The following is a 27540-nucleotide window of genomic DNA, read 5'->3' on the forward strand; positions in this document are numbered from 1 at the left end:
TCTCGAGCATGCAGTCTCACTTCTTCCTGGTCATAAGGATTTGGGTTCCTTGGAGCCCCGAGGTGTCTTGCCATTGTCCTAAGTAACGCCTACATTTTGAGGAATTAAGCCTACATTTAGTTCATCTATTGTTGATTTGGGTTCATTTATTCTTGTATGGCCAAAACAAGCATTGGTTCTCCATTTTGGTCATCCAAGCTTCCACCACCATTAACTTCTTCTTCTTCATGTTCTTCAATTTCTTGGAGTGGGTCTCCATTTAGAGGTGGTGGATCTCCGCTGAGAGGAGGCAAACGAATCTAATTCTGATTTCTCAGGAGTATCGATCTCGTATCCACCATGGTTTCTTGAATTGTTTCCCACAGACAACACCAAATGATGCATTAAATTGTCCAATAGTCAAAGGCTTGCAAAACAAGTGTCAGATGCGGGCCGACTCGTTAGTCAAGAAGCCACTTCTGATGACTGTGTTAATAAGAGCACCACCGGAGAGCCCTGGCTAGTTGCAGAGCTTAATTGAAAGATGGAAAGGAGGGAAACAATTCAGTTACCTCCCACCTATGTTTGTCATTAATTTATATAGGTTCTACCTTATTGCTCTCGACCGTCAGATAGATTGGCAAATCTTTATCTTTAGCCACACAACCATAGGGTTTAATCCCTCTCTTGTGAGTTTGTTACGGTTTCCTACTTAAGCATGATTGCGTATCCCGAATTTAGTAGGACCATGTTTCTTTTCTTATTGGTTGGATTTCTTCACGCCCAAGCAATCCTTGGGTTACAAGTTCGGCTTGGTTCCAATTCATCGTGAACCAATCGCTATCGATCCGACTCATATGATCAGCCGATTTTGGTTCATCCCGATTAGACCATCATCATTACTTGTACTTATCAGTATCCAATGGGCCCTAATATTTGATGATTTGGGCCATAAAGTGTATCATGGTCGTCTATGAATAAATAATCACAAGCTTCCTACCAAAAAAGGTGATCCAAACTCGTGGATCCGCAAGTATATTTATTTCGCGAACTCTGATAGAGAAGAGGAAAGCATATAAATGAATCATAAAAAAGACGGATTTTTATTTGCGACAGCTAGCGGCTACGGTAGCGCCACGTGCGCGGATATGAATCCAACGGCTATGAATGAAAGTGTAGGGATGTAAGTGTAAATATAAATTTTTTATTTTACAAAATGTCAACTAACTTTTTGAAATTTACCAAAAAAAAGAAACAAAAAACAAAAAAAACAAAACAAAACTAAAACTCCCTGGTGTTCACCTAACTAAGTTGAAGAGATCGGCTACATTCACGTAAGCTCTACTTGATGATATTTCTCTCTCAACCTTTCCTCTCTTTCTCAATTTCTCAAAATGACAGTAGAAAACAAGAATGGAAAATTTTAAGAAATAAGTCCATGGGTTTGTGTTTGTTTGCATTCAAAGCTTCCAACAAGAATGGAGAAATTTAAGAAATAAGTCCATGGGTTTGTGCTTGTTTGCATTCCAAGCTTCCATCCGAACAACCATTTTCATTTTCGCAGAATGAAATTTTTTTTCTCTCCACCACCTAGTTCCCTATAGTTTTAGAAAGATCTAATGGGAGTTAATGACATCAAGTAACACTATTCTTGCAAGGATATAAGCCAAATCTAGTGAAATCACAGAGACAGAGAAAAAGAAAAAGTACCTTATTTGAAACCTGATTTTCTAGGTTATCCTCGTCACGAAATCTTTGAAATCCAACGAGCTCAAATCTGAAACTGAAACTACTAATCGTAAATTGACCCAAATCTGTGTTTGATAACTCCATTTTTGTTCGTGCGTTTCTTCTTCTTAAAACAGAAAAATATCTGTCACTAGCAGATGCTCTCAAAGTTAGATCCAAGGAAATCATTTTCAAAGCTAAATAAGGAAAAAACGTCATTGATTATTCATTTAGATTCTTTATTTTCTCGATATTTTTTCTTGTAAAAAGCAAGTGGAACAAGAGGAAAGGAAGAGAGGAAGAAGAAAGCGGGAGAATTCAAAAACCCTAAATCGATTTCATCTCAGTCGAGTGAACACCAAGGAGTTATTTTTATAAATTTCAAATAATTAGTTGAGATTTTGTAAAATAATGAAAATTTTATATTTATACTAACATCCGAACACTTTCATTCACAACCTTTGAATTCATATCTGTGCATGTAGTGCGATTGTAATTGCTGATAGCAACGACTTCCACAAATAAAATCCCAAAAGAGACACGGGAAGGAAGAGTAGAGGGAATTACCAAACGAGATAAATGAATGAATAAAATATAAGATATATTTGCGCTGAGTGACGTGGACTTATAAATATAGTAAATTACACAAGATATTTTTTTATGTGGCCAAACCGGCGGTAAATTTGACGCCCGTGGAGGGCAACCACAGATTGCCATCGATGAACTGAGCGACAGTGAAATTGGAAGCTTGGGCGGAATCATTGATGCTATGGTAGCCAGGCCATTTCACTCGGGCACCCAGAGCTGCACTGGGCCCATAATTCATGTACTCCGCGTAAAAGAGGGTGTCCAACGCAAAGTTTCCCTGCCACTCCAACCACCCTTCGGGCCTTACCATGCTGCCTATGTAGGACTGCATAATGACAGTTCGCGAGTACAGCTTCCAGGGTCGTCCCAGATAGGTAGGAGTGGAATTGACACCGGCAGCTAGCAGATCGGAGTCGGCGGAGATGTTGGAGAATTGGATGGAAAAGCCGGAGTTTTGGGCCGGGTCCTTGCGGCCATGGGCGGTAATAGAGTTTTTCTGATCCGAGAGGGCCTTCTTTGCGAGGATCTGGCAGTTCTGGAAGACGACGGCACCGTTACCGAAGATAAAATCGACGGTGCCGGTGATGACGCACTCGCGGTAGAACTGGCGGAGGGAGTGGGCGTAGAGGGTGTCTTGGTATCCCCTGATTCCGCATCTGAAGAAAACCGACAGGTCTGAGTCCGATCGTAGCGCCACCGCTTGGTGCTTCTGCGGTCCAGCCGTGTTTTCAAAGGTCAAGTCCCGAGCGATGAATCCCCTACCGGAGACAGCTGCACCGACACGAAATATTTCAGAATCCCTGCTGAGTACTGATGACCACTGGATTGTTTGACTAATTTGACCAAAAGCAAAATATTATAATTTTTCGACAGTTGCGTTCAGCATATTGGTCTTCTACTTTAGAAACCACATGGACATTCCTACCCTTCAAAACTTTCCAGTCTTCCGCTTTTGTCGTTTATAATTAAGACTCAACTCTATTAATTCTACACCTCTATGGTTCGACAGGAAAAGATGAAGGGTTGCTCCTCAACGGCATAAACCGAAAAAAAAAAAGGCGTAAAGGGTAATAACTAAGAAAGAAAGTAAAATGAAGTAGTACCAAAGGTGGCAGAACGGAAGGTAGTCCATCCGTCGATGAAGCTGCGGTTACCGGAGATGACTGTGCGATCGATGCCGTCGCCGATAATCATGAGGTTCCATTTCTTCTTTTTGATCTCCACATTTTCTCTGTACACACCTTTCTTCACGTAAATCACATACCTGCGCGTGCTATTGTCAGGAGCTGCTTCAATCGCTTCCATCACGTTGCTGTAGTTTCCAGTGCCGTCCTGTGCCACCACCACGTCTGCTGCCGCTGACATTCCTCCCGACGGTTGCTGTAACAACCGTCTTTCTCCAGCTTTAATCCATGCCGGAAAACCATTTTTGACCTCGCCAAGTTCCCCGAGAAGCTTCCTCCCAGCTGGTCCAGACGAGGTTTTTGTCGTTCTATTCCCTCCATTAAAATGAGTATCAGATGATTTTAGCATTCCAAGCAGGTCGCCGACGAGGGAAGTGACTTGCCCAAGGCTCCCACTGATGATCGGCTCCACGAAACTGGAGCTTCCTTGGAATCCTTCCATGCAGGTGTCTTGATTTCCCAGTGCGGCGCTCAGCCATGTCCTTAAGTCGGATAACCTATTTCCCGTGCTACCATCTTTCCCTGAAAAAAAAAAAAAAAAAATTATTTTGGAGAAGAATCAACAACTGTTTGTCGATCTATCTCTTCCTCTGCAGGGAAAAAGCTTACCAGAAGGATTCTGTGATACAGAGAGGGTCAAGTCCAACTCTTCGGCAGATAAATCAAGCAAATCGACACAGTCATTGATGGCATTGGAAAGACGAAAATCCTTCAAAACAGTGGTGAACTTGGAAACCACCAACATGACCTTCTGCACTACTTGAATAGTGGACTTGATAGAAGCCAAGAAATTTGAAGATGGAACCTTCAAGCACTGGGGCTCCAGATAATTGTCTGCGACAGAAGAAGAGATGAGGGCGATGAAGATGAAGACGGTAGTGATGGGACGCGGCGCCATTGACATTGGTTTTCCCAGTCCAAACAGGGAAGAAAATAAGTAGAGCAACCGTTACTGTCTTGCTTTGGTAGCTTGTATTATTGAAGAAGAAGAAGGATAGAAACTTGATCTCTGCAAATTGAAGTTGGTAGATGGAATCAGAAATGGCAGTGGTTTAAATATGGGCACAGATGGCTGGTGGGGCAGAGGGGATTTGGGATCCGCGAAGGGGAAGAAGAGAGAGACTAAGGCGGAAAGCAAAGCAAGGCGTTTGGGGAATTAGGAACTTATTAAGTGTCGGCGGTCGAGATAAGAGCGTGTGGGGACACTCAAAATACTTATTAGAATCCAACTCGGAGGACGACTTAGGCCGAAGCACATGGAAAGAAATTTCCGGGATTTGCTGGATAGGACTTCGAAGTTAGAATTCTTGGGAAAGTCTTTTTGGATCGAATTACTGTGTTCAAATCATCAACCAGTCAATCAGTTAATATGCTTGTATGTGTTTCAACACGAGGATTCTTGTAGACGGAAAGAGACTTAATGACATCTTAAAGTGATAACCCTTCCTTTTAAGTACGTGCATGCCAGCTTAAGGTAACCTCCTTTTCATTTGAAGCAGCTCCACCGGCCTCCCTCTTTCTCTCTCATTTCTGGCTGCCACTTCATTTATGATCAACCACCACCCTGGGAAGGCTAACATAAATGTAAAGAGAGAGAGAGAGAGAGAGAGCCAATTTGATGCTCATTCTTCCTCAACTAAAATATAAGGTAAAGCTAGCACAATATCGATTCTACTACTTTCATCATACGTATGAGTCCAGCTAGCCAAAGACTTTCTCTTCCTGTTAAAGGGAAAGTTCGAGTGGACCCAGTGCTCCAAGAATTGAAAAAGATTTACAATTGAAAAATAAAAAGTAATAGTTAATGATAAAGAGAAAGGTAGGGCTAGAACGAGGGGAGCCATTGGGTTTGCATGAAGCAGGTAGCATCTGTTCTGTCGTTCTCTTTGTTTGTTTGGTGGATACTTGATATGCAAGTCTATGGGACTTATACATGGGGACTACATGGCCATAGAATTTCCAACCGATTGAAATAACTTCTGCCAACCAAAGATTCTTTCCTTGCTAGGAAGGTCAACTAAAAATAGTAAAAGCACACAATTATACTTTTACGTTCTACCACTCCATTTTTCACCATTTTTTTTTTATACAATGGGGCATTATTAACGACCTCTTCACTAAAAGGTTTTGGTTTCTCGACCGCTAGAATAACTCTGCGTTGGCTTTCTCACAATTTTAAGTATTTAATATTTGACTATGTAAAGATGGAGTTTATATAAACCCAAGATTAGTTGGGTTTCTATGCAAATATTTCGAAATCAGCAAAGCCATGTATATATATTCAAGAAATTATTTTTACCAAGAAAATATTCAAGAAATTATTGAAAAAAATATTTATATTTATCATATATATTTCTGCCATATCTTCTCCTTTGCACTCCTACCATTACCATATAACTCATTGATTAATCAGGTAGTATAGTAGTCTCTCAAAAACTCCCCTCATCAAACATCTTGTTACTAACGATTGTCCATCTTTCATGATGGGAAGTTATATATATGTATAGGTCTTTCTATTAAATCGTCAACAAACGTAAAGGTACAGCAAACTAATACAGTTCTGATTTGCCCCCACACCACCATCTCTTTTCCAATCAAAATTTAAGTGAAGTTACTTATATATATAGTACTGGCGTTGGGATATGGCTGTACTTAAGTGGACATTTTCAGTTTTAGCAGTCGCCTTTTAACATGTTTGGAGGGCAGGAATTATTAGAATATTTATAAAATATTGCATATAAGGTGGATTTTTATTGATTGCATCATATTCATTTTTTGTTTCATAAGTTGGTTTAATATAAAAGATATATAGTTACTATAACTCTTATATAGCCTGGCTAGTGTGAGCTAATAAGGGCAGTTAGATCTTAATGGAGGATCCAATGGATTGTTTATATAAAGAGATGTAGGTCCCTCCAAATCTAACCCAAATCAATCACACATTGTTCTTCGCACATAAGGAGTGAGTTTAGAGAATAATTATTCCAATGAGCCACTGAAAATGAAAAGTTTAGAGGAGAAGATCATTGTGCCAACAAGAGAAGCTGGACCGAGGGCCTATTTGCAAATGGAAGATTTACATCAATGTGTAAAAATTAGTTTTGTACTTGTTCAATCTAATAATAACTGTTTTATATCATAAAAAAAAAATAATAACAACAAATAAATAAAAGAGAGAGAGTTCATTGTCTATAGGAAGCTGAAGAGAAGATTTGTTGCATTCATATTTGTCTCTAATGAATCCCATGGAAGGTATGCTTCGTGACTTTGTCCTATCATTATTTTGGTGTTTTTAATCAAGCTACGCAATCTTGGTTAGATTTTAATCTCACAGGAATCACCTTGTATTTCGCAAGACTTTCATTCACCCTTCTAAAGCGTTGCATACTATAATGTTCTTATTGCATGGGCTCAAATTAGTGGCTCCTAGAATGAGTTTCAGGGGAGCAACAAGCCTCACTGGTTATCCTGACATGTTTGTCTCGATGGGCAACTATCCTATTGGTTTCTCTTCAAGCTATCTTTCCTTCACTAACTGGAATGCGATTAAAGGTATGTTTTGATGGTTGTAGGTCCTTGCACCTCTGGAGTAAGTAGATGGACGTACTTGGGGAATCCTTTTTGTCCATGATGGACAATGTGTACATAAGGATGCTGGCACTCTTCTTGATGACACTAAACTAACATTGTGGTGGAAGGCATTGTGCATAGCTTGATCAAATAGTGGAATCTCTCTCTCCAATGGATGTTGGCAATTTTGTTGAACCATGATAAATTTCTTGTTGTTGTAAGTGTGTTTTGCTTGTATTCTTCTTCATGGTTATGCATCCATCTCAAATAAGTGATAACAGAACAAGGTTCACTAGATCATTGTTGAAGGTGTGCAAAGATTTAGGGATGGTGTAAGGAGAATGAAAAGGGCTTCTAGGTATAAATTGAGGTTGTTTTGCCGAAGATTTTGTGCAAAGGTTTTGGTATGGGGTTAGGTGCTCCTAAGGTTTTGGGTAATCCAAACTCAATGGGATTGACAAATCGAGGAAACTTCACTGCATTGATAGTTATGTTGTGGATTCATACGGAGATCAACAAGCAAGTTATTTAGGTTAATGACAGGGATAGGCACAAGTCAAGTAAACATGATGGTGATGAAGGGTTCAAAATTCTCCATAGAATCTTTCAATGTTCATAGTGTTTCCGACTTGTGACAACAATGGGTGAATAATATTGTTATGCCAGAGGGGGACAGTTAAGGCTCCCAAGAAGAAATCCAAAAAGCCAAAGACAGTAAAGGTTAGTGGCAAGAGTTGAGGGATCTAGCGCACAATAAGATCCAGTTATATCTTGTTGATAATATTCTTCATGAGGTTATTGGGTTGGCAAATTAAATGAAACCTAGGCAAAGCTGGAGAGTAAATGCAAGTCCAAGTTATTGACAAATATTTTGTTCCGAAGAAACATTAAATGGCCTTCGGTTGTTAGATGTTGCAAAGTTTTACAAGTACTGGGAGGAGTTCAACAGGATTTTGATAGAATTGTTGACTCCTGACAAGGCATTACTTCTATTGGCATCATTACCTCAATTTTTTTTTTTTTTAATCACATAGTGACTAAGCACTATTTGGTAATGATACTTTGAAATTTGATGATGATGTTACTGTTTTTCTGATGAATAAAATATGACAGAAAAAAATAGTTGTGATTGGGTGTCAAGTGAAAGTAGTGTCTTAGTTGTAAAGGGTGATCATGGGAGAGGAAGATCAAATGAGAAAATGGAGGGATTTGAGTAGGCTAGCGGTCGCAAAATAATTTATGGTTTTTGTAGAAGGAAAGGTCATATAAAGAGAGATTGTCCAAAGTATAAGGAGAACAAGAAAAAGGAGCTAGGAGGATGAAAAATCATCTATTGCTATCTTAGATGGGTCTTTGGAGTGATGATGAAGTAGATCTCCTTCTAACTATGTCATTAGGTATTGATACTTCACATTGGATTTTAGATTCTAGTAGTTTATTTCATATGTATTTAGCTAGGATCAATTTGCTATATATCATGCATGTGTGAGTGATACTGTCAAAAATGACAAATAATGTACAAAGCAAGGTTACTAGAATTGAGGTTTATGGATTTACATGTTTGATGGGATTGCATGAACTTTGACTGCGGTTAGACATGTGTCAAACCTATGGAATAACCTAAATGCATTGGGAACTTTGGATTCAAAAGGTTTCAAATGTTAATCTAAAGATGGAGTTCTCGTGGTTTTAAGAGGGTCCATGATTGTGATGTAGTGACAGATGATTGGTAAACTATATAGGCTTGCAAGAAATGTTGAAACAAAGGAACTTCGATAACAAGTTGTTCTGTTGGAACTACGATATCGTGGGCAATTGTATAAGACAAATAAAAGAAAATAATTATTATCAAGTACATGCACTTATCTATTTCAAATGTGATGAACGAAAAACATAGTTTCACACATCCCTTTAGTGATACACAAATAGCAACTTACAGAGTTGAGACATGTCGTGGGCACTTTCTTTAAGGTATTTAAACGCCCTGAATTGTGCTGACGGGTTAAAAGTGCTTTTTCACCTCTAAGAACAAGTTCTTTTTATAGCAACGATGCACTCTAAAATGTGATAGCACTAGCATTCCAAAAGCTACATTCATTCAACGACACTATTTAAAGATATCACAACACTTCTAAAATGATGCTCGCATGAGAACAAACAACCTCTTCCACCTATATGTAGGAGAGTAATAGACACTACTTAGAGTTGTCTCCAAAAGATATCAAATATGTCTCTTCCCTTTAGACTTGTTTGTTAGCCATTCAAATTAGTCTTTCGAAATACACCTATTGGTTATTTAGGTGTCTATTAGGAAATGACCTACATGTCTTAACAAAATAAAATTTTTAATTTTCAATTAATTCCATATAAATACAATTTGTTTAGTTGCCAAATAAAAGAAAATCTCAAAAGAAGCAGTTGAATTTCACTTTTGATTTGGTGAGTAATGGTGATATCTCAAAGCGGGCTATAACAATAGGAGAGATGGAGTCACATCACATCATATGGCAATGAAGAGTTGTACGAGACATCCCAGGTGGAGAATATGCATCATACTAGTTTAGGTGATGGCGGTCAGTAACTGGTATCCTAGGCAGGGGATCGATATAGGCCATGTGGTCTAATGTGGCAAATACATAGAGACAAAAGGCTATTGCATATAAACATCACTACCTGTCACACCCCACCCACCGGTCTTAGTTACCCGCCCAACAACCCGTGGGTGCAATCCGTCACAGGATCCACGGTCTTACCCATCAATAATAATAAATGCAAGAAATAATTAATCAAGAGGATTACAGGAGTCCAAATACTCCAACAAAAGAATCAAAGAAAGAATTAAATGAATCGAAAGAAATATCGAGTTTAGTGGAAGCAATCAAATAAATTAAATAATCTTCTTTCCAGTTTCTTGCTCTAAAACTAAATAGTGCTCTTCATGAATAACAAGAAAAGTGGTTCTCCAGTTCTTCTCCATACAGTCCTCAAAATATATGGCAATTTGCCTCAGCCTTCGGCCATCAATGGGTTCTATAAGCACACTCCCAACATCCGCAGGAGGCTTCATGGAAGCTATCTTCATCTCCCACTGACGGTGCCACATCTTCTTCATACGAGAGGGTTCAATCATACGAATTCTCTCCAATTTCCGAGGACATACAACCATCTATATGGTTTAGTATAACATACAAAGAAAGGAATGAGTTGTGACGAACTCAGTAAGGATAACACATATCTCATACATATGTCAACATCATCAACAATACATATATGATATGGATGATATGCAGTAGTATGAATGCTATTAAGATCTAATTAGGCAAGTCTCTAGATAATTGACATGCTTTAAGATATAACATCAGCCCTCCTTTGGGTAGGTCTAGTCACTTTGACCCCTCAAGGACTGGTTATCTCTATTGGAGTCACGGGCACAGGGGTCAAGTCCTCAGCATCCATGGCAGGGGTTTAAGTCAACACTCTCCCACCACGACCATTGGCATGAGTATTGGTGCATGTCGGGGTTTCTAACCAATGCAAGGTCATACTAGTAACATACTATATGAAGTCTAGGTATTTCCCCTATGGCACCAACCAACTCGGTTCCGTATCCTTTGCAACCTTTGAATGAGAACCCTCACGGACTGGCTACTGCTATTGAACTCCACTCCCTAACCCTATGGTCATCCACATATTATTGGGGCGGAATACTCTCATGACTCCTCACGACACCCGGGTCGCTCCTTGGACGTCCATTAGGTCAACCCTAACATATGCAACCCTACCATTGCATGATCAATAGTGGACCACTAAGTCTCCGTATGAACTGATTATCGCTGTAGGATGAAACAGCGTCACATCACCATTGTCACAGGTCATTCGGCTTCAATTTTCCTACTGAAAGGGTAATAACATGTAAGGTACCTAGCCATGCAATTCTAGACTCCCTAGGTATGTCATCCAGCAGTCATGATAGTGCTGGAGGCATCAGTGAGCATGTGTCCCATACCATAGCCCTCTGATATCTCAAGCAAATATACCCAATTGGATACCCTTTCTATCACAACTACACCACATCATTCACCATCATACCATAATCAGTTGTTCAATATCATAAAGCGATAAAGTATATAAAAATATCACAAACAACATATGTACAACAATATTATAATGAATTATACAACTACAGCAAGGTATATGATCAATACATAATGATAGAATAAACCAATTCATCATATAGCATGTTATTGCATATAAACAAGATAGTATGTCCTTACCTGTAATTAAGTAAAAGCTTACTAGACTGCAACCAAACCACAATTACAAGACCTTCAGCAAACTCAGAGGACACCTAAACATAGGGTTACAAAAGTACATTAGGGACATGAGTCAAATCAAAGCAAACACAAATCACACACAGCCACTATGACCCAACCGGTCGGTTGGGTCAAGCGACCGCCTCAAGCAACCACCCCTGTTACAGACAGTCTTCCAACTCCGAAATTCAGACTTTTGATAATCCAATTTCAATCCGATTTTGGGATGATCTTAATCCGAATTTCAAACTTAACAAGTCTATAACAAATGTGCAAATCAGTAACCTAAAATTAACAGAGATCTATTACTCAAATCTCCTCCCTTGATTAGATCCATCCTTTATTCGAATGCAGTGATTCGTTTTCGAACAAGATCTTCTCAAACACATTGTAGGGAATAGAACTAATCACAACTAGGTTACCCCAACATAAAGGAGATGGATCTACACCATTCCAAAGCTAAAGGAAGAGAATGGAGTGAAGGGTATTCACTTACCTCAACCAGATTTGCAAGCAGATGGAGGAGAAAGATCCAGATCACAATCCACGCTTTCCTCACCTTCCAACACATGTCTTTTGCCTCCTAATCGTCCAAAACAGCAATCCCGAATATAATAATGAGTTAATAGGGCAGGGTTTGCTATTTATAGAGGACAAGGGGCAAATTAGGGCAAAATCCCGCAAGCAAACCATGGTGGCCGCTTGGGGTGGTTGATTGGCCCAATCAACCGCCTTAAGCAACCCTCCCCTAGTACTTTGCAATACATAGGTGCTTTGCTCAAGGGGTTGATTCCCAACCTCAACATAACCCTAAACAACACATGGGGGAGGTCTAACCTTCAATCCGGACACCTTCAAACACCTCTTGACTCCTACTTGGGATCCCATTTCCCAGCAAGGCAAGTTCATCATCAAGAGAATCCACATCCATGGGTTCAGGATATGGATCATGGACTTCAATCCAGATACTCCACAACTTAATCCAACTTGACCTTCAGGTTCGGACCTACAATACGGATTTCGGGCTAGAAATACTGGGTTGTTACACTAGCGGTCTTCTTCAAGGTGGTTTGCAATATTCAAGCTAAGGTGGAGGTTATCAGGTTCATACATGTGTCTTATATTCTACAAGTCCATGTAATTAGAGTAAGGATGTAAATGGATAGTTGAGAATCCGAATTCGATTCGTATTCATATCCGTTTAAGAGCATCCAATTTGATTTTTTCGGATTCAAATTCAAATTCGGATGATCCGATTAATAGTCATATTTGAATTCAAATATACCAATATTAAGTCGGATATCATTTGTTTTGATTAGATATTAGACAGATATTATCCATATCCGATTAAAGTTTAATTTCAGGGACTACGTCATTATCCCTTCATTTATTCATTAGTAATTAATTGCATTAAATTACCAATACACCATTACAAAATTGGGTAATCCAATTAACTAAGGGCCTGTTTGGTTACATGAGTCTGGAGATTTCAAATATCTGAGATTTCAAATCTATAGATTTCAAGTCTATGGAGTTATAATTTATAAAATTAGATGTTTGGTTGTGGAATGAAATTTGTAGATTCATCCTAAAAAATTATTTGATCGACGTGATTTTTGTGAATGTACAAATGTATTGCTTTTTTGAAATCTCTGGATTTCACCCCTTACCCATAAATCTATAGATTCACGTTTTTAGTGTAAAAATGTGAATCTCTAGATTTCATGAATCTAGAGATTTTACAACCAAACGGATAAAATTCTCAGATTCATGAATCCAAAGATTTGAAATCTCTAGATTCATGTAACCAAACAGGCCCTAAACAAATTCAAATTCAGCCATAAATTCACACATCCGACTGATATTGAATTCGAATGCAGATAAGCTGTTTACGAATTGGATTTGAATTCGGATATTACTATATCCAAGCCGAATTCGGTCTGTTTACATCCTTAAATTAGAGTTTTAGTGTACTTTTAATAGGATTAGGTTTTTTGGTCAATTACCTTGTGATCGTGTCGCTAACCAATCAAAAATAAAATCCTATACTAATCTAGCAAGCAGAAAGTACGGGGTCGAACTATGGGGAACTAAAAGGCTAAGTTACTAAGATTGAATTTAACAAAACTAAATTTAAACTAAATCTATTAACTAATGTAAAACGTTAACTGTGAATATGTGAAGATCTTTGGGATTTCGAATCCTCAATGTTTTTCCCTAATCGATATAACTCTACACTTCAAAGTAAATTAGGGATGGTCTTCCTAGATATGCCCTATCTTCGCAAGACTATCGTCCTTCGCGGAAGCTTGGCACGCTTAGTTCGCTGAGTTATAGAACATCTTTGGCCAAACTCAAACACAATCAACTAGAAGATATAGAACAATCAACTTAATGAAATAAGCATGGTTCATCTACATCCCAAAGCAAAGGAACTAGCTACTCATTATTACAAAGTTCATAAGAAAATATAAAGATGAAACATAGGGAGAGAGAGAGAGAGAGAGAGAGAGAGAGAGAGAGAGAGAGAGAGAGAGAGAGAGAGAGAGAGAGAGAGATGTGGTCTTCTTCTTCAGCAATGAGAGATGAGAGATGAGAGCCGCATTCACCGTCTTCTTTTCTGTGGTTGGCTTCTCTTTTATGTCTCCCGCACACAATAAATCCCGTCGATTTGACCTTTATTCTTTCAGAATTTGGAAAAACTCAAAACTGAAAAGTTGTAGATATTTTCAATATCGTTTCATAGCATCTTGAATCATCGAAATCCAAGCTCATACGAGAGAGATATGCCCAAAATACTGAAGGTAGGTCTGTTTACCCGATTTTCAGATTTATTACCAATTTTGTTCCTTAGACCTCCACCTATTTCCAATTTGGCTAAGATCTCACTTTTCATGATTTCTTGAGCAGCAAGATTGAATGACATGATTTAAAATCCACCAATATCTAATATATTTGCCAACTTTACTCCATATTATCTCTAATATCCAAAATCTCCTTATTCCTGAAAAATACACAAAAAATACTCAATTAAATCTCTTTAATTAAATAAGTATGGGGAATTAAATCAAATAAATAATGGTAAATGCATGCTTATCACCTTGCACACTAGTATATTTCAAACTATAGAGGGATAAGGGTATTAAGTTATTGTCTTTGTAAGACAATCCAGTATATAGCAACAAACAAAAATAACACTTTATAAAGTGAAGAGTGGTGTAAAAAAAATTTCACAAAATAATGACATTTTTTTGCTATTGCGAGTTGATTTTCCATCCGTACCCAACGGATGAGTCATTAAATAGGGAGAGATTAAAATCGGCGGTGCTCCAAGTAGCGACTATCTAACGGCTTGACCGTTGATTTGCAACTATACATCTTTAATTTGTGAATCGATAGAATAGCCCATTTTAATCCCATTAAATAAATACACATCTTTAATTCTGAAGAACTTGCTCTTTTTCAAATTTTGGTTGATGGATCATGGGATAGTGTTTCACACAAAGGAGGTAGAGGATGCATCATGTGGGATTATAATCGTGGTTTTATAACGGCTCAAAGCAAATGTGGTCATGATGCTTTAGCAACCTTAGTTGAACTTGAAACAATTAGAGATGACATTATTCTGGACTCCTCTTTAAGAGTCGTTGATTTGCATATTCATTCAGACGGTTTATCTGTTGTTAGTGCTCTTCAGGGTCTCCACTCATCTTTAGATTGGATGTGTCTCAGTTTAGTAGTAGATATTTTGAAACACTATTTTTTCTTTCCTAGGGTTTCTTTTAGTTATATTCTTCAAATTGGTAATGACTTTGCTGATTTCCTTGCTAAGGGTGCTTGTAGGTTATCTCTAGACAAATCTTGGTGGGATACACCACCTTTGTTTATTGTGAATTTCTCTCGTTTGTAAAGGTCCTTTGACCTAAACTTTTTCATTTAATATAATCACTGCTATTTTGTTTTCGATATATATATATCACCGACATCTTAACGTACCTATTCACTGTTACAGTTAAAAAAAATTATATTAAGCCATACACGGAAGAAAAAAAAAGCTTTATATTTTGTGGAATATACTAATACACTAAACTTGAGAGTTGAGATGCATGCAGACTGCAATGTGGTAAAGATCCTGACTCTTACGGGGGAAAGAATAAATGAGGGCTGAAATGTTGAATGCAAGTGAAAAAATAAGAAAAAATAAGTGAAAAAGCTGAAATATTCCGAGAGGTAGAGAGAGATTATACGTCATTTATTGAAAACGCGTTTGGGTGTCTGGGCCCACTTCATCTCTCTTACATCTTTATCGGCTCTCTGTTGTCATCTTTTTCAAGTAGGAAGCTTTTATGTTTAAGCCCGTTCTTCTTTACTGACCTGACCGAGTCTATAGACAAAACAAATTAAAAGAAAGTAAACGAAAACTTCACTCGGTTTTACAAATCTCAGAGCTTTTTTCTTTGTCTCCTTCTGCGACAAGCGTCTTTGTTGCGTTGCAGCACTTTTCTGTGTGCCTCACCAGTTTCGTGTATCATTTTGAGTACGCAAAACTAAACATCAACTTATTTTATCTCTACTTTTATTTGTATTTTTTTATAAGGGTTGCCGTCACGGTTTTGATGAAGAGGGTAAGTGACTGCGACCGTTGGAACCAAAGTTTCCGAACTCAACAGAATTAAGAGGTTCACTTTACTCGTTACTCATCCTCCCTTCTCACCGGAATCGCACCGGTTGCCCATGTCCTCCCTGAGAAGTGAGAACTAATAGTTTATTTTATTATTTTTTATTTTTCCATTGATAGAGATTGGATACTGGCTTTCAATATATATTCGCTGATAGTAACCTCCAGCTGATCCGCCAAGTTTCATTATTTCATGTACATTTAATTACGTCAACTGTCTTAGAGGGTGGGGCATGGGGTTTGTGAAGAGAGGACAGGGAAGTTGGTTTCCAGTCGTGGTCGTCTAGATATGAAAATACCCATCGATGACCCTTTTAAATTCGAAGGTCCCATCTTTTTTTCAACAAAAAAAAATTCAGTCTTATGATTATGACTTATGGTTCTTGTGTAAAATTAACCTAAATCACCCTGACTACCCAATCTCAGTCTTATGATTATGAGTTGGTAACCCCTCTTCTCTTTTGCTTTCTTCTTTGCTTGGGTTCAATGCATATTTTATGGGCTGTCGGATCAAAATCTCGGTTGAAATTGAAATTTTCATCATTAATAAATGAACGAATGAAAAAAAACTTTCAACTAAAATGCATGGTCACACGGCCTCAAATCACGTTGGACAGTTCTTACCTCTCTTTTCTCTCTTTTCTGGCCTCTATTCCCTTTTTTTCTGGTTTTGATTGAAATGGCTTTGTGAATCCTGGGTAGACACTAAGAAGGGGCCTACCAAATTAGAGACAAGGTACCTGATTGTCCTTCCAAGTCCAATCAAAGTTTGCTTCCCAAGCTGGCCATTGCCCATCAAGGTCTTTTTAAGAGATATCAGCAGGTTGTCTTTCTGGGTTCACATAGCATTGATCTGTTTGTGCTCGAACCTCTACCGTCTGCTCCTTCACCAAAACTGAAACCAAGGGATATATATATATATATATATATAATTCAACCTGTAACTCCTTTTTTTTTTTTTTTGGTAAGAAATCAAAAATATCCATTCATGAACTCTAGAAGAAATACAGACACCACGCATAAAAGCAAGAAATACAAAAGATAAATGCATGAAAACTCAAAGTTTGGTCCTAACTATGGAGTGGAAAGTGACCAAATGTCGTATATGCAATAGACATGGTCATCCAGGCTAAGGACTGGGTCAAGCCCAAGAAATCCTTAGAATAAAAGCTGTAACAACCACAAATAAGCACAAGGGATACGACAATCGTATCCACCATCACAAACGCCACTTTAGGCGACACGCCACAAAGGCGGAAAAGGACACGCTACAAAGGCGGAAAGATAGCACGCCACGAGGGCGGAAAGATTGTCGTATAATTTAGCCATTCCAAGGCATCTTGAATGGTTTATTTGGACATTCAACATTGTTATATACATTATGGTTCAAGCCATTGGACCAATATGAATCATACAATTGAGAATATTTGGCTAAAACCTGCTTCGAAGGGTTCGTCTAGCACTTCCCGTCATGGCACTTCTTGGAAGAATGCTGGCTTTGCAAAACGTTTATCTATGATTGCCACGTGGCATGTGGACTTTTCAGATAAACCCTTGTCCAGCGCTCAAGATGCTGTATCTTGGCAAAAATAACGCTATAAGGGTTCGACTCATCTTTATCCAAACGATAATCAAGGTATTAAATTTAGCATTTAATGCTCTAAGATGCATTAAATGTATTGCGCTCATCAAAAAGCTCTCATTCACTCAAGTTTTTTCAAGTGTTGTTCCCTTACGTTTTGTCTGTTGGATTGAGGAATAGCTGTCACATCTAAGCTCGCGTTACTCTAAATTTCTAATCAGTTTAAGATAAGGTGCAACTGGCATTGAAGATTCTCTAGGAAGATTGAGCTCTTGACTTGGTGATTAAGTAATCCATCGTGCTTAATCTCAACCCTTCATCCTCATGTGGAAGATTGGACGGTTACAATGCATCCTTGCAATATTAGAAGTATGGAATTAATATATAAACAATACTCAGCACATAGGAGGGTAAAGCCCAATTACAATAACTCTGGCATTTATTCTTTTGCAAGTTCCAAAGAAGATATTCCTTCTTGGAGTATTCACTCCTCCATACGAGAATTTATGTTTTCCTGGATCTGATTCAATCATTAGAAGTAGCTTTCCGTCCTCAAAGGCGGCTCACTCTCACTCTCTTTGATTCTCAGGAACCAGTTTTGGACCAGTAGTGGACCAGATTGCGCCCAAGCCGATTGTGGAATAGCAAACATCTAAGACCCATATAATTTTAATATGAAATGGACTATAGAGGTTTGATAACGGATTAGTAATGGTCTCAAATCCATTCCAACTCAAATCCAAATTGTTAAACAACCAGAACCCAAGTCACACAAAATCTAAACTACTATTTTGCAAATGGTCTCTTGAACAGACAAAGATCCCAAGCAAATCAGAAGAGAAGATAAGGAAAGATAGTTGTGCAGCAAGCAGTGCTCCTAGCTGTATGGAAAGAAATATTCTTCCTAGTTGTAAAGATAGTTGTGCAGCAAGTAGTGCTCCTAGCTCCATGGAAAGAAATATTCTTCCTAGTTGTACATCAAGCTATGTTTCTATTAATATGGAAAGAAATATCATTTTCAAGAGTGCAGCAAGATGTGCTCCTATTGCTATGGAAAAAGATATTCTTGCAATAATAAGAGATCAATTAATTACAAGAAGTCTAGAAGATTTGATCATCATTGCAAAGTCTCTTGTGATCACCATTGTAAGATCCCTTGCAAGTCTCCATTTGAATGCAATGATCTCTTCCCAAGTGGCTAAGAAAAAAATTGGAGATTCTTTCTCCATGAAGTAGGCTTCAATGGTTGAACCACGTTAAATAATGAGTCTTGTCTTTTTGCTTTCTAACATGTTATCAAAGCCATGCGAATCTGGTCTGAAATCTTCTTTGAAAATTGTTGTATTCATAGTTTTCCATTGAGCATTGCTAATGTCTTCACTCTTGTGATTGTTGTTGATCATTTGGTCGCGACCATTATCAATCTTGTTGACAATTTGCTGCAGCTTTTGTCTCTAATTCATCTCAGCTTTATTAAGGCTTCCCTTAAGAGAAGATTTTTTTTGTTCTTTTATTATGGTTGATTCTACTAGCTCTCTTTCTGATATGAGTAAATCTGGTGCAACTGAAATGCACAATTGCCTTACCCATTTTTTGCCACGTGTACATAAAGAAATCAGACAGTGCGAAATCAAATAGCAGGGATATATTGTAAATACAATTTTTTACTCTTACGTTCAAGGGTTTAAAAGTTTCAAATTAACAACACAAAACCCATTCTACTTCCCTATTTTTCAGCAATCGATTCTCCATGTTAGGGCCAGGGGTAGAATGGAATGCCAGAGAATCAATGTCTTCATTTTCTTGTCTTTCTTCCTCCTTCCTCTAGCATTTGCAAAGATCAGATCTTAAGATCATTGTGGATTCAAGAGGCATGATACTCTTTGAAAAATTCAGTTTCACTTACACCGGTCTAAGTCATGGTTAGTGTTTCTGACGTCTCTTACTCTTCATCTCTCTCACAGCCTGATCCCTCACACTTCGGATTCTTTCTTCTCTCTAAGGAAGCCCTAATTCTAGTCTTATTGGAAGCCGAAGAAAACCCTAATTTCTGAGAGCGCCAACGGCTTTCGCACTAGCAGCAATCAAATGCGGATGCTAACACGCAACAACTATCTATTCCGAGCTATATATTTCATGCTCTCTTGTTACCCCCAACGGAGCTTCAATGGTTCATTCCTGGTCACTTTCAAGGATCTAGATCTAACTTGATTTAGGAATTAGAAAGGAAAGGAAGAGAGGAAGAAGAAATCAGAAGAAATCAAAAAGCCCTAAGACTCGAGTGAACACCAGAGAGTTTGTTCCATAAATCTCAAAAGATTAGGTGAGATTTTGTAAAATAAAAAAATTACATTTACACTGAAATCCCCATGCTTTCATTCACAGCCATTGGATTTGTATCCGTGCACGTGGTGTGATCATAGTAGCTAGCTACTGGCAGCAGCGGCTGTCGCAAGTAAAAATTATTTTCCTGCTTTGTCACCTCTTTCACCTAGGCTGCGTTTGTTTGCAAAGGTGAGGTGGGAAAAAAAGGGTGGGAAAAAAAAAACATGTGGGTCCCATGTGTAATAAGGTGAGAGAGAAGGAAAGGAATAGAAAGGGTTTTGTGGAAAAGTAATAGTGGTGGGTCCCACTTTTTACTTTTCCCAACTTTCCTACAAAGTCCCACCAAATATATGGGGTTTTAAAATAGCTTGGGGATAGGAAAGTTGGGTTGCTACATTCAGACAAGTTACCTTAAATTAAGGAAACTTGTCTCTCACTTTCCCACCCTAAGCAATCAAACAATCTACCATTTTGGGATTTAAAATCTACACTCTGGTCAAAAATTTTCCTACCATACCTTTATTCCAGCAAACAAACGCACCCCTAGGAAAAAGAATTCTTTGGAAATATTGGTCTTCCTCTAGAGTTGTACGTATTTCAATTTGTCAATGGAGATGGACTAGGGATGTCAGTTTTCAGATTAGAACGATGAATCCAAACTGAATGACTGGCCTGGTAAGGCCTCAACGTAGGCTTATTGAACAGAGGGTATGGAATGGGGTTTCAGAAACCTATCGGTTTTTCTATAGACTACGGCTAGCCCGAACCAATGACCAAACCAAACTGCTAGATACCCCAACCCATTATAAAATGATTCATTTGAAACGTTTTGCAGTTTCCCATATTATCGTGTAAATTCGGGAAATGGTTGATTTGGATTGTCTGTTTTACTTTGTCAGGTTTATGGGTTTACTTTTAATTACTCATGGACATTTTCTATGTTTTATTCACTATGCCCAAGATACAAGCCCAAAATGTAATTTAATTTAAAATGGGTTGATAAATAGTCTTACGACCCAATCTGAATCCAAACCATAAGTCCAATCCAACCCAACCCAAAATTGAACTGAACTCAAAATTTGGCTACGTTTGTCTATCTTGGGGTTGAGTTTTTTCAGCCCAAAGCAGAAACGACCCAGACAGATCCATTGACACCCTTAGTTGAGGATCAAAAATCCTTCAATACCGACAAATCATCTTTGGGTAAGTTGACATTTAATTTCGCAATTATCTTATTTGGTGTAGCTGAAATAAAAAAAGATCAAAGTCTTCGCATTCAATTGAGTAAATATAGGATGACATTCTGTGAAAATATAATTCTCCACATATATGCAATGTATATTCAGGCTTTTTGGGATCAATTCTTAGGCTCTTTTTGGTATTGATGCATCCAAAATCTACTCAGCCTTGAGATCCCTAGGAAATGACCTACAAAACAAGGTTAGACGTGGCCCGGCCCTGGAATCGGGAGGCCACCTCCTAAGGCTAAGTTAGTTAAGAAACTAATCACAAAGCTCTGGCTAGTTGCAAAGCAGAAATTGAATACGATTGTTAGGGAAACGATTCAGATACCTCGTTTATGTGTAGGCTACCAGTTTAAATAGACTTTACCTTTCGATCCCGACCGTTAGATTCTTTCACCTTCTTCTTTTATGACCGTCTGATCTTAGGGTTTTTACCTTCTTTAAGAGTAGTTACCTAACTGGCACGATCCCCACTCCCATTGATGGAAGTTACCTGTTATGACTCGATCACGTATCCTGAAATCCTCGGGACCAAGCTCACATCCATAACGGTTAAGTCATTCATCCTCACGCAACTGTTGAGACCTGATCAAGACCGGTCTTGATCATGTTACGGCTTATGCCAACCGGGTTTAATGACCCGACCGTGGTTCAACCGGGATTGATGACCTAACCGCAACTCAACTGGGTTTGGTATTATTATACCTACATCAGGTATCTATTCTCATTCTCAATTATTTGAATTTTTCATTATTTTAAAGTGTTTGGCATCAATTTTGAATTTTATTTTTATGGATTGTGGGTGAGAATTTCATTATCTTATGAACCTTATCTTCCTCTCCTGTTTCAGTCCAAAATCCTCAAATTTCTTCTCATCACTCTACGTCTCTGTTCATGGCTGTTGTTGCTTGAATCTTCTCAAGATTTGCAGGGATTTGTACAAGATCTACTTGAACCAGTCTTGCCTTTGTTGAGCTTCTACAAATCAATCCATCTGGACATTGTGAAAACCCTAATTTCAGTAATTACGTTAGATTCAATTTGATGCAGGCGATCCTTGTGGATGTGCTTTTGGTGCTTCCTTTGTTGATCCAAAAGATCATTAATCCTAGTAATGGGACAGGGTTTTGATTTCTGGCAATGGGTAATAGTGTAATTTTTGTGTTCATTTTTGCTGCTTCTCATATAGGATTGGGTTTTGTATTTTGGCTAGCACTCCTTCCTTGTTGTTTGTTGATGGGTGTCAAAACGATCAAAGTAAATCCTTCTCTCAACTGAATCTGTAATAGCAGTGAGTAGAGTCAAATCCACAGATATTGGTGAAGATTTATTCCTTGATAAAAATTGGAGGGTTTTGAATTGAGAAACTAAATAATAAATAAAACAAACAAATGATGCAGTAGTTAACAAGAAAATTAGAATAATAAAAACTTTCAATCAAGATTTAATTTCAGTATTGATTCTCTCAATTGATTATTGACTCAAAGACAAAACTTTAATTTCGAATAGATTGGTTATGGTCATTGAGGATCATTCCTCTAACAACCAATATTTCCCTACTTCCTCGATAACTTTTGAATCTATATTTTGAGTTATGCCTATTAATCACATCAAATATTGAAGACCCAATTCCTAGTCAATATACCAGAAAAAACCTTTTGTATTTAAACTAGGACATATATCATCATAGCAAACTCTCTAGGGTATTGATAACCCATTCAAGGATGTTATTTGTCACTTATATTAGAATAATCAATAAATAACAATTTGAATTGACTAACTATTAAACTAATCATCAAACAATAGGCCTCTTGTCTAAGTATTAATCCAATAACATAATGAATATGGAAAATGTATAAATACTTGAGAATGAAAGAAAACTCTTCAATTACCCGAAATCTCACAATTGTCGAAAATTGGACTTCTATCAATCTTAATCAAAAGATGGAATTAGTTAGACATGGGAAAGAAGAATAAAGAAATTAAAGAAAACATCATGCCATCTTCCTAATAACTATGGCCCCGGCCCCTCTTGTTGTGGTGTATGACGTCTAATCTCTATAAATGTCTTCCTTCTTATAGAGGTTTCTTGTCAATTCTGCATCCTTTCTAATTTTTTCATTTACATTGTTCTTTTTAGCTATGCAATTATTTCCTTTCTTCTTTGATCTTTGTCCATTCAATGGTTTACATTCTTCCTCCTTGCCTATTTGATTGTTTCCATTCTCCTTATTACCAATGTAATGGTTTTTAATTTAGTCACTTTTCAATTTAGCTTCTTCCTTAGATGTCCGATCGCAAGAGAGAACGAAATCTTTGTTTGTTGAATTAAGACATTTTATGAAAATCCTCCAGATTTGGACAAAATCAAATCTTCAGCTTTGGACTTAATCAAATCATTTATCTTAATTTGGGTCTAGTTCTTTGATTTGATTTAAAATTGTGGCACTGCAGTTTTAAACCACTCTTTTTTTAGACTTGATATCTAAACATTCTAATTTGTCCATATAATAAAAGTCCAAATAAACAACCAATTAATCTCTTTAAACTACAAAGGATTTGATATAATATTAATGCAATTAAGTGCCAATCTTAAGTGCTGAAGCTACAAAAAGACAACTTTGAAATTAATGTGAATTTCCATAATTGAATGTATAATTTTTTCTTTCAAATCCCAATTTGCTCTTTATTCAACTCATTTGGTCTCTGAAGAACATCTCCTTTGTTTTTGTTATTGTGATTTGAAATCCTGAAATGGAAGATAGATGCTTGAAAATGAATGGCTTGACACAATACAATCTATTTATTTTCCTTTATTATGTTGTCTATTTTCTATCCCAATTCGGTGACTCATGTGAGCTTATGGAAGAGTGTTTCTAGAAAACTAGAAATGGTACCCATTGAAGTAAATTCTAAGTTTTGATGCGTTCCATGAACGTATCTGGCATGAATTTTTAAGAAAATGTTTGGAGATTTCAAAAATTTTGAACTGGTTGAAAACGATACGTTAAACCGCTTAGAATTGAGACAAGGAAATCATCAAAAGATTTCAAAGATTTATTAGATCACAGGAATTGGATTCAGTTATCTCATATTACTATTAGGTTTTTTAACAATTTTTCATTTTAACATACCAAACTTATTTTTCATTCCATAATGTATTCTCGACAAAAGTCACCAAAACAATTCTCGTTCTTGACCAACAATGAACTCTTATACTCATTTCTTTTAAATAGACATAATAGAGAATGAGAATTGATACCAAAAAGAGCCTTACTCTCATTCTCTTTTTCTTTTCTTTTTTGTCATTTTTCATTCTTTTTATATACTTGATATTCATTTTAAATTCTATTTTTCACTAAAAAAAAAAAAAAAACTATTATAGATTACGGGTCAAAACTTATTCCATTCATTTTTGTGTGTGCCAACTTAAAATAGTAAATATATAAATATTATTTTGTGAAAACTTTTATTGTTTTCCCTTTTTTCTCATTCCCAAACCCTAACAATTTGATCTCAATTTTTATTACTACTTTTTTTACCAATTTTTTATTTTGATATGCTAAACGTATTTTTCATTCCATAATTTATTCTAGACAAAAGTTACCAAACTATTTTTTATTTTTGAAAACAAAAATGATGTCTTATATTCATTTATTTAATATAAACAAAATACAAAATAAAAATTGATACCAAAAAGGCGCTTCATGATATCAAAAACAGATATCCTTGGCCATTCCTCTGATTTCTTCACCTAGAATTGTTGCAGTGTGTTTCAATCTTTGAAGCATCCAAGGCTTCACTTAAATTTCTACTAATAATTGTTCAAATTAAGAAATAAACATAAGATCTTACATGGTTTGGTTTTCAGTGTGGAGTCTACGTCCACGGTGAAATCCCCATTCAACTTATTTATGGGGTGAGATTTCATTATCTTTAGAGATGGTGATGTACATGATATGGTATTTTATAAGGAATGGAGTTCTACAAAGAATGAGAGTTTTACAATGTTTGTGGGTATTTTTCAGGAAAAAAAGGGGAATAAGAATAAAAAATTCGGGGATGTTGATTTGTAAAATGTTGGGGAGAGATAAGAAGTATTTTCGTTGTGTTCCCTTTGGTTATGTGATTCTATTGCTAGGTTTTACAGTTCTCATAAAAATATTTTGCCTATATTAAGTCCTTGCTTGTTTTGCTATTTGAGGTATAAAATATATCTTTTCTAAATAAGGATCTACTGTTTAAAAGAGATTGTCGTGTCTTTCAATTATTCTTTTATTTGTTTACTGGAAGTTGACATAACAAACTATGCTTATAGCATAAAGTCCACAATGAATTTCCTCTTCTATTTAGCATCTGGCATTTCTGGTGAAAGAATTATATTTGAAATTGTTCTTCAGAAAATGTCTTGCATTGTAATTTTAGACCTTATATGCTACTTAGTGAGCAAAATTTTCTATAGTTTCCATCTGATGGTGTTGAAGTTTCCAGATTACTGTCTATTGAAAAGTCTCCAACATATTTACTCCCAATTTGTAGTATCGTTTTCTTAGTTCTTGTATTCCAGTTGCTTATGTCCATGCTGGAATCACTCTGATGTTGCAGATTTTCTGAACTTGTGTCCTCATATGTCTCCCAAACCTATTATAGATTCCAGCTCGTATTGAGAAGCTCATTTTTGTAAAGCAGTTCTATGCTGCAGTACAATTGCATGCTTAGTCAACCTTGATGCTTGAGAGAGAAGGTCTTCAAGCGGTTGGGTTTCACTTACTCTTATCAAATTTTGAGATTTTCCATTTTCTTTTGGAAGATAATTAATAGAGATAATTACTATTGTCCCCCTGTAATTTGATTTTATTACTAATGTATCCCCTATACTTTTCAAAATTACTAATCCAACCTTTAACTCTGTCTACAATTACTATTGCCCCCTACCGTTAAGTTCCGTTAGTTTATTGATGATGTGGCATCTTTATATTTTCTCAAGAACCCCAAAATACCCTTATACTTATCTCTTTACTTATTAACCCTTTTGTCAAGTTACAGAAGTACCCTTAATTAACTATGGAGAAAAAAGTAACTATAATCCGTTTTATTCTAAAAAAAAAAACCACCAAATAAAGAAAGAATGATTGAATAAAACTCAAATAGAAACCGAAGAGGAAGGAAAATCGAATTCAACTCAAATTGGAAACTGAATATCATCTAAAATATTTTCAAAATAAATGAAGTTTAGTGAAGGCGGGAAACCAAATTGGATTTGGATTTTGCCAATTTCTATAATTCAAAATAAATGAAGTTTAGTGAAGGTGGGAAATCAAACTGGATTTGGATTTTGTCTATTTCATTAATTCAAAATAAATGAAGTTTAGGAGTTTTTATAAATGGGGTAACATCGTCTTTTGATTTCTTTTTTTAGGTAAAGATTTCTTAATTTTAATGAAGGCAAATTAGAAATTACATATTCAAACTTAACGACTACTTAACACCGTTATAAGGAATGGGGCAACAGTAATTTCGTAAAGAATAGGGTTTTATTAGTAATAAAATCAAACTACAGGGGGACAACAGTAATTATCCCTAATTAATATATAAATTCTAGTACTCATGATTGAAAAACTACTCACATGTATTGCCAAAGCTTGAGTACATAAGTGTTTTTACTAATGACATAAGCTTGATTGGTCTTCTATTATTCATGATTAATGTTTTTTTCTAGTACATAAGTGTTTTTATTATTGGGATTTTTTTTTAATGATTTTTTTGGGGTTACAAAAATATGGAAATTGAAGATCATAAAATGCTTTTTTAATGTCCATTTGAAAGAGAGACCATTTACAATTGACAGCTATTGACATTAACACTCTTTCAATGTTCATGATCTTAACTACAGGTGCAAAAGTTTCCTTATAGTCTACCCAATATGTTTGGGTATATTCTTTGGCAATAAGCTTGGCCTTGTATCTTTCAGGTTTCTTATGATCCTCAATAACAGATTAAAAAGGCAAGGAAATGAAGATAAATACGATATTAACAACTATAAGATTTAATGGGATATTTTACTGTATGATATGTTGAGAAGTCATACAACCTGATGGAAGGTTTAATAACTCGAGTTGACCTTTGAACTTGCATAGATGATGTCTGCCCATTCTCAGGTGGAGCCAATATTTGTGGTTCTTTTTGAGTATCAATATTTTTTGGTTGCACAATGTCTATTGATGAGCTATCTGACACACTTGGTAACGAGGTAGGAGCAAATTCCTACACAACAAAGTCATTGTAATCATCCATTTTATTTTACTCCTGAATTTGACTCCAGTTAAGATAAAACATTTGAGTTTCATCA

At 36.7% G+C, this 27540-nt stretch overlaps 1 protein-coding gene across 1 annotated transcript; it reads right to left on the minus strand.

The window, feature by feature from the left end:
* Window positions 1-2151: 2151 nt before the first annotated feature.
* Window positions 2152-4604, minus strand: LOC149012032 (pectinesterase/pectinesterase inhibitor PPE8B-like). Its single transcript, XM_089163564.1, has 3 exons — window positions 4089-4604; window positions 3399-4001; window positions 2152-3066 (listed from the first exon to the last, which is right to left on the minus strand). The coding sequence occupies exons 1-3, from the start codon at window positions 4381-4383 to the stop codon at window positions 2366-2368; spliced, it is 1599 nt and encodes a 532-aa protein (XP_089019690.1). The 5' UTR covers window positions 4384-4604; the 3' UTR covers window positions 2152-2365.
* Window positions 4605-27540: the final 22936 nt, after the last annotated feature.

The sequence above is a fragment of the Hakea prostrata genome, chromosome 7 (assembly GCF_041222555.1).
Source record: "Hakea prostrata isolate BN-2017 chromosome 7, UWA_Hpros_2, whole genome shotgun sequence".
NCBI lineage: Eukaryota > Viridiplantae > Streptophyta > Magnoliopsida > Proteales > Proteaceae > Hakea > Hakea prostrata.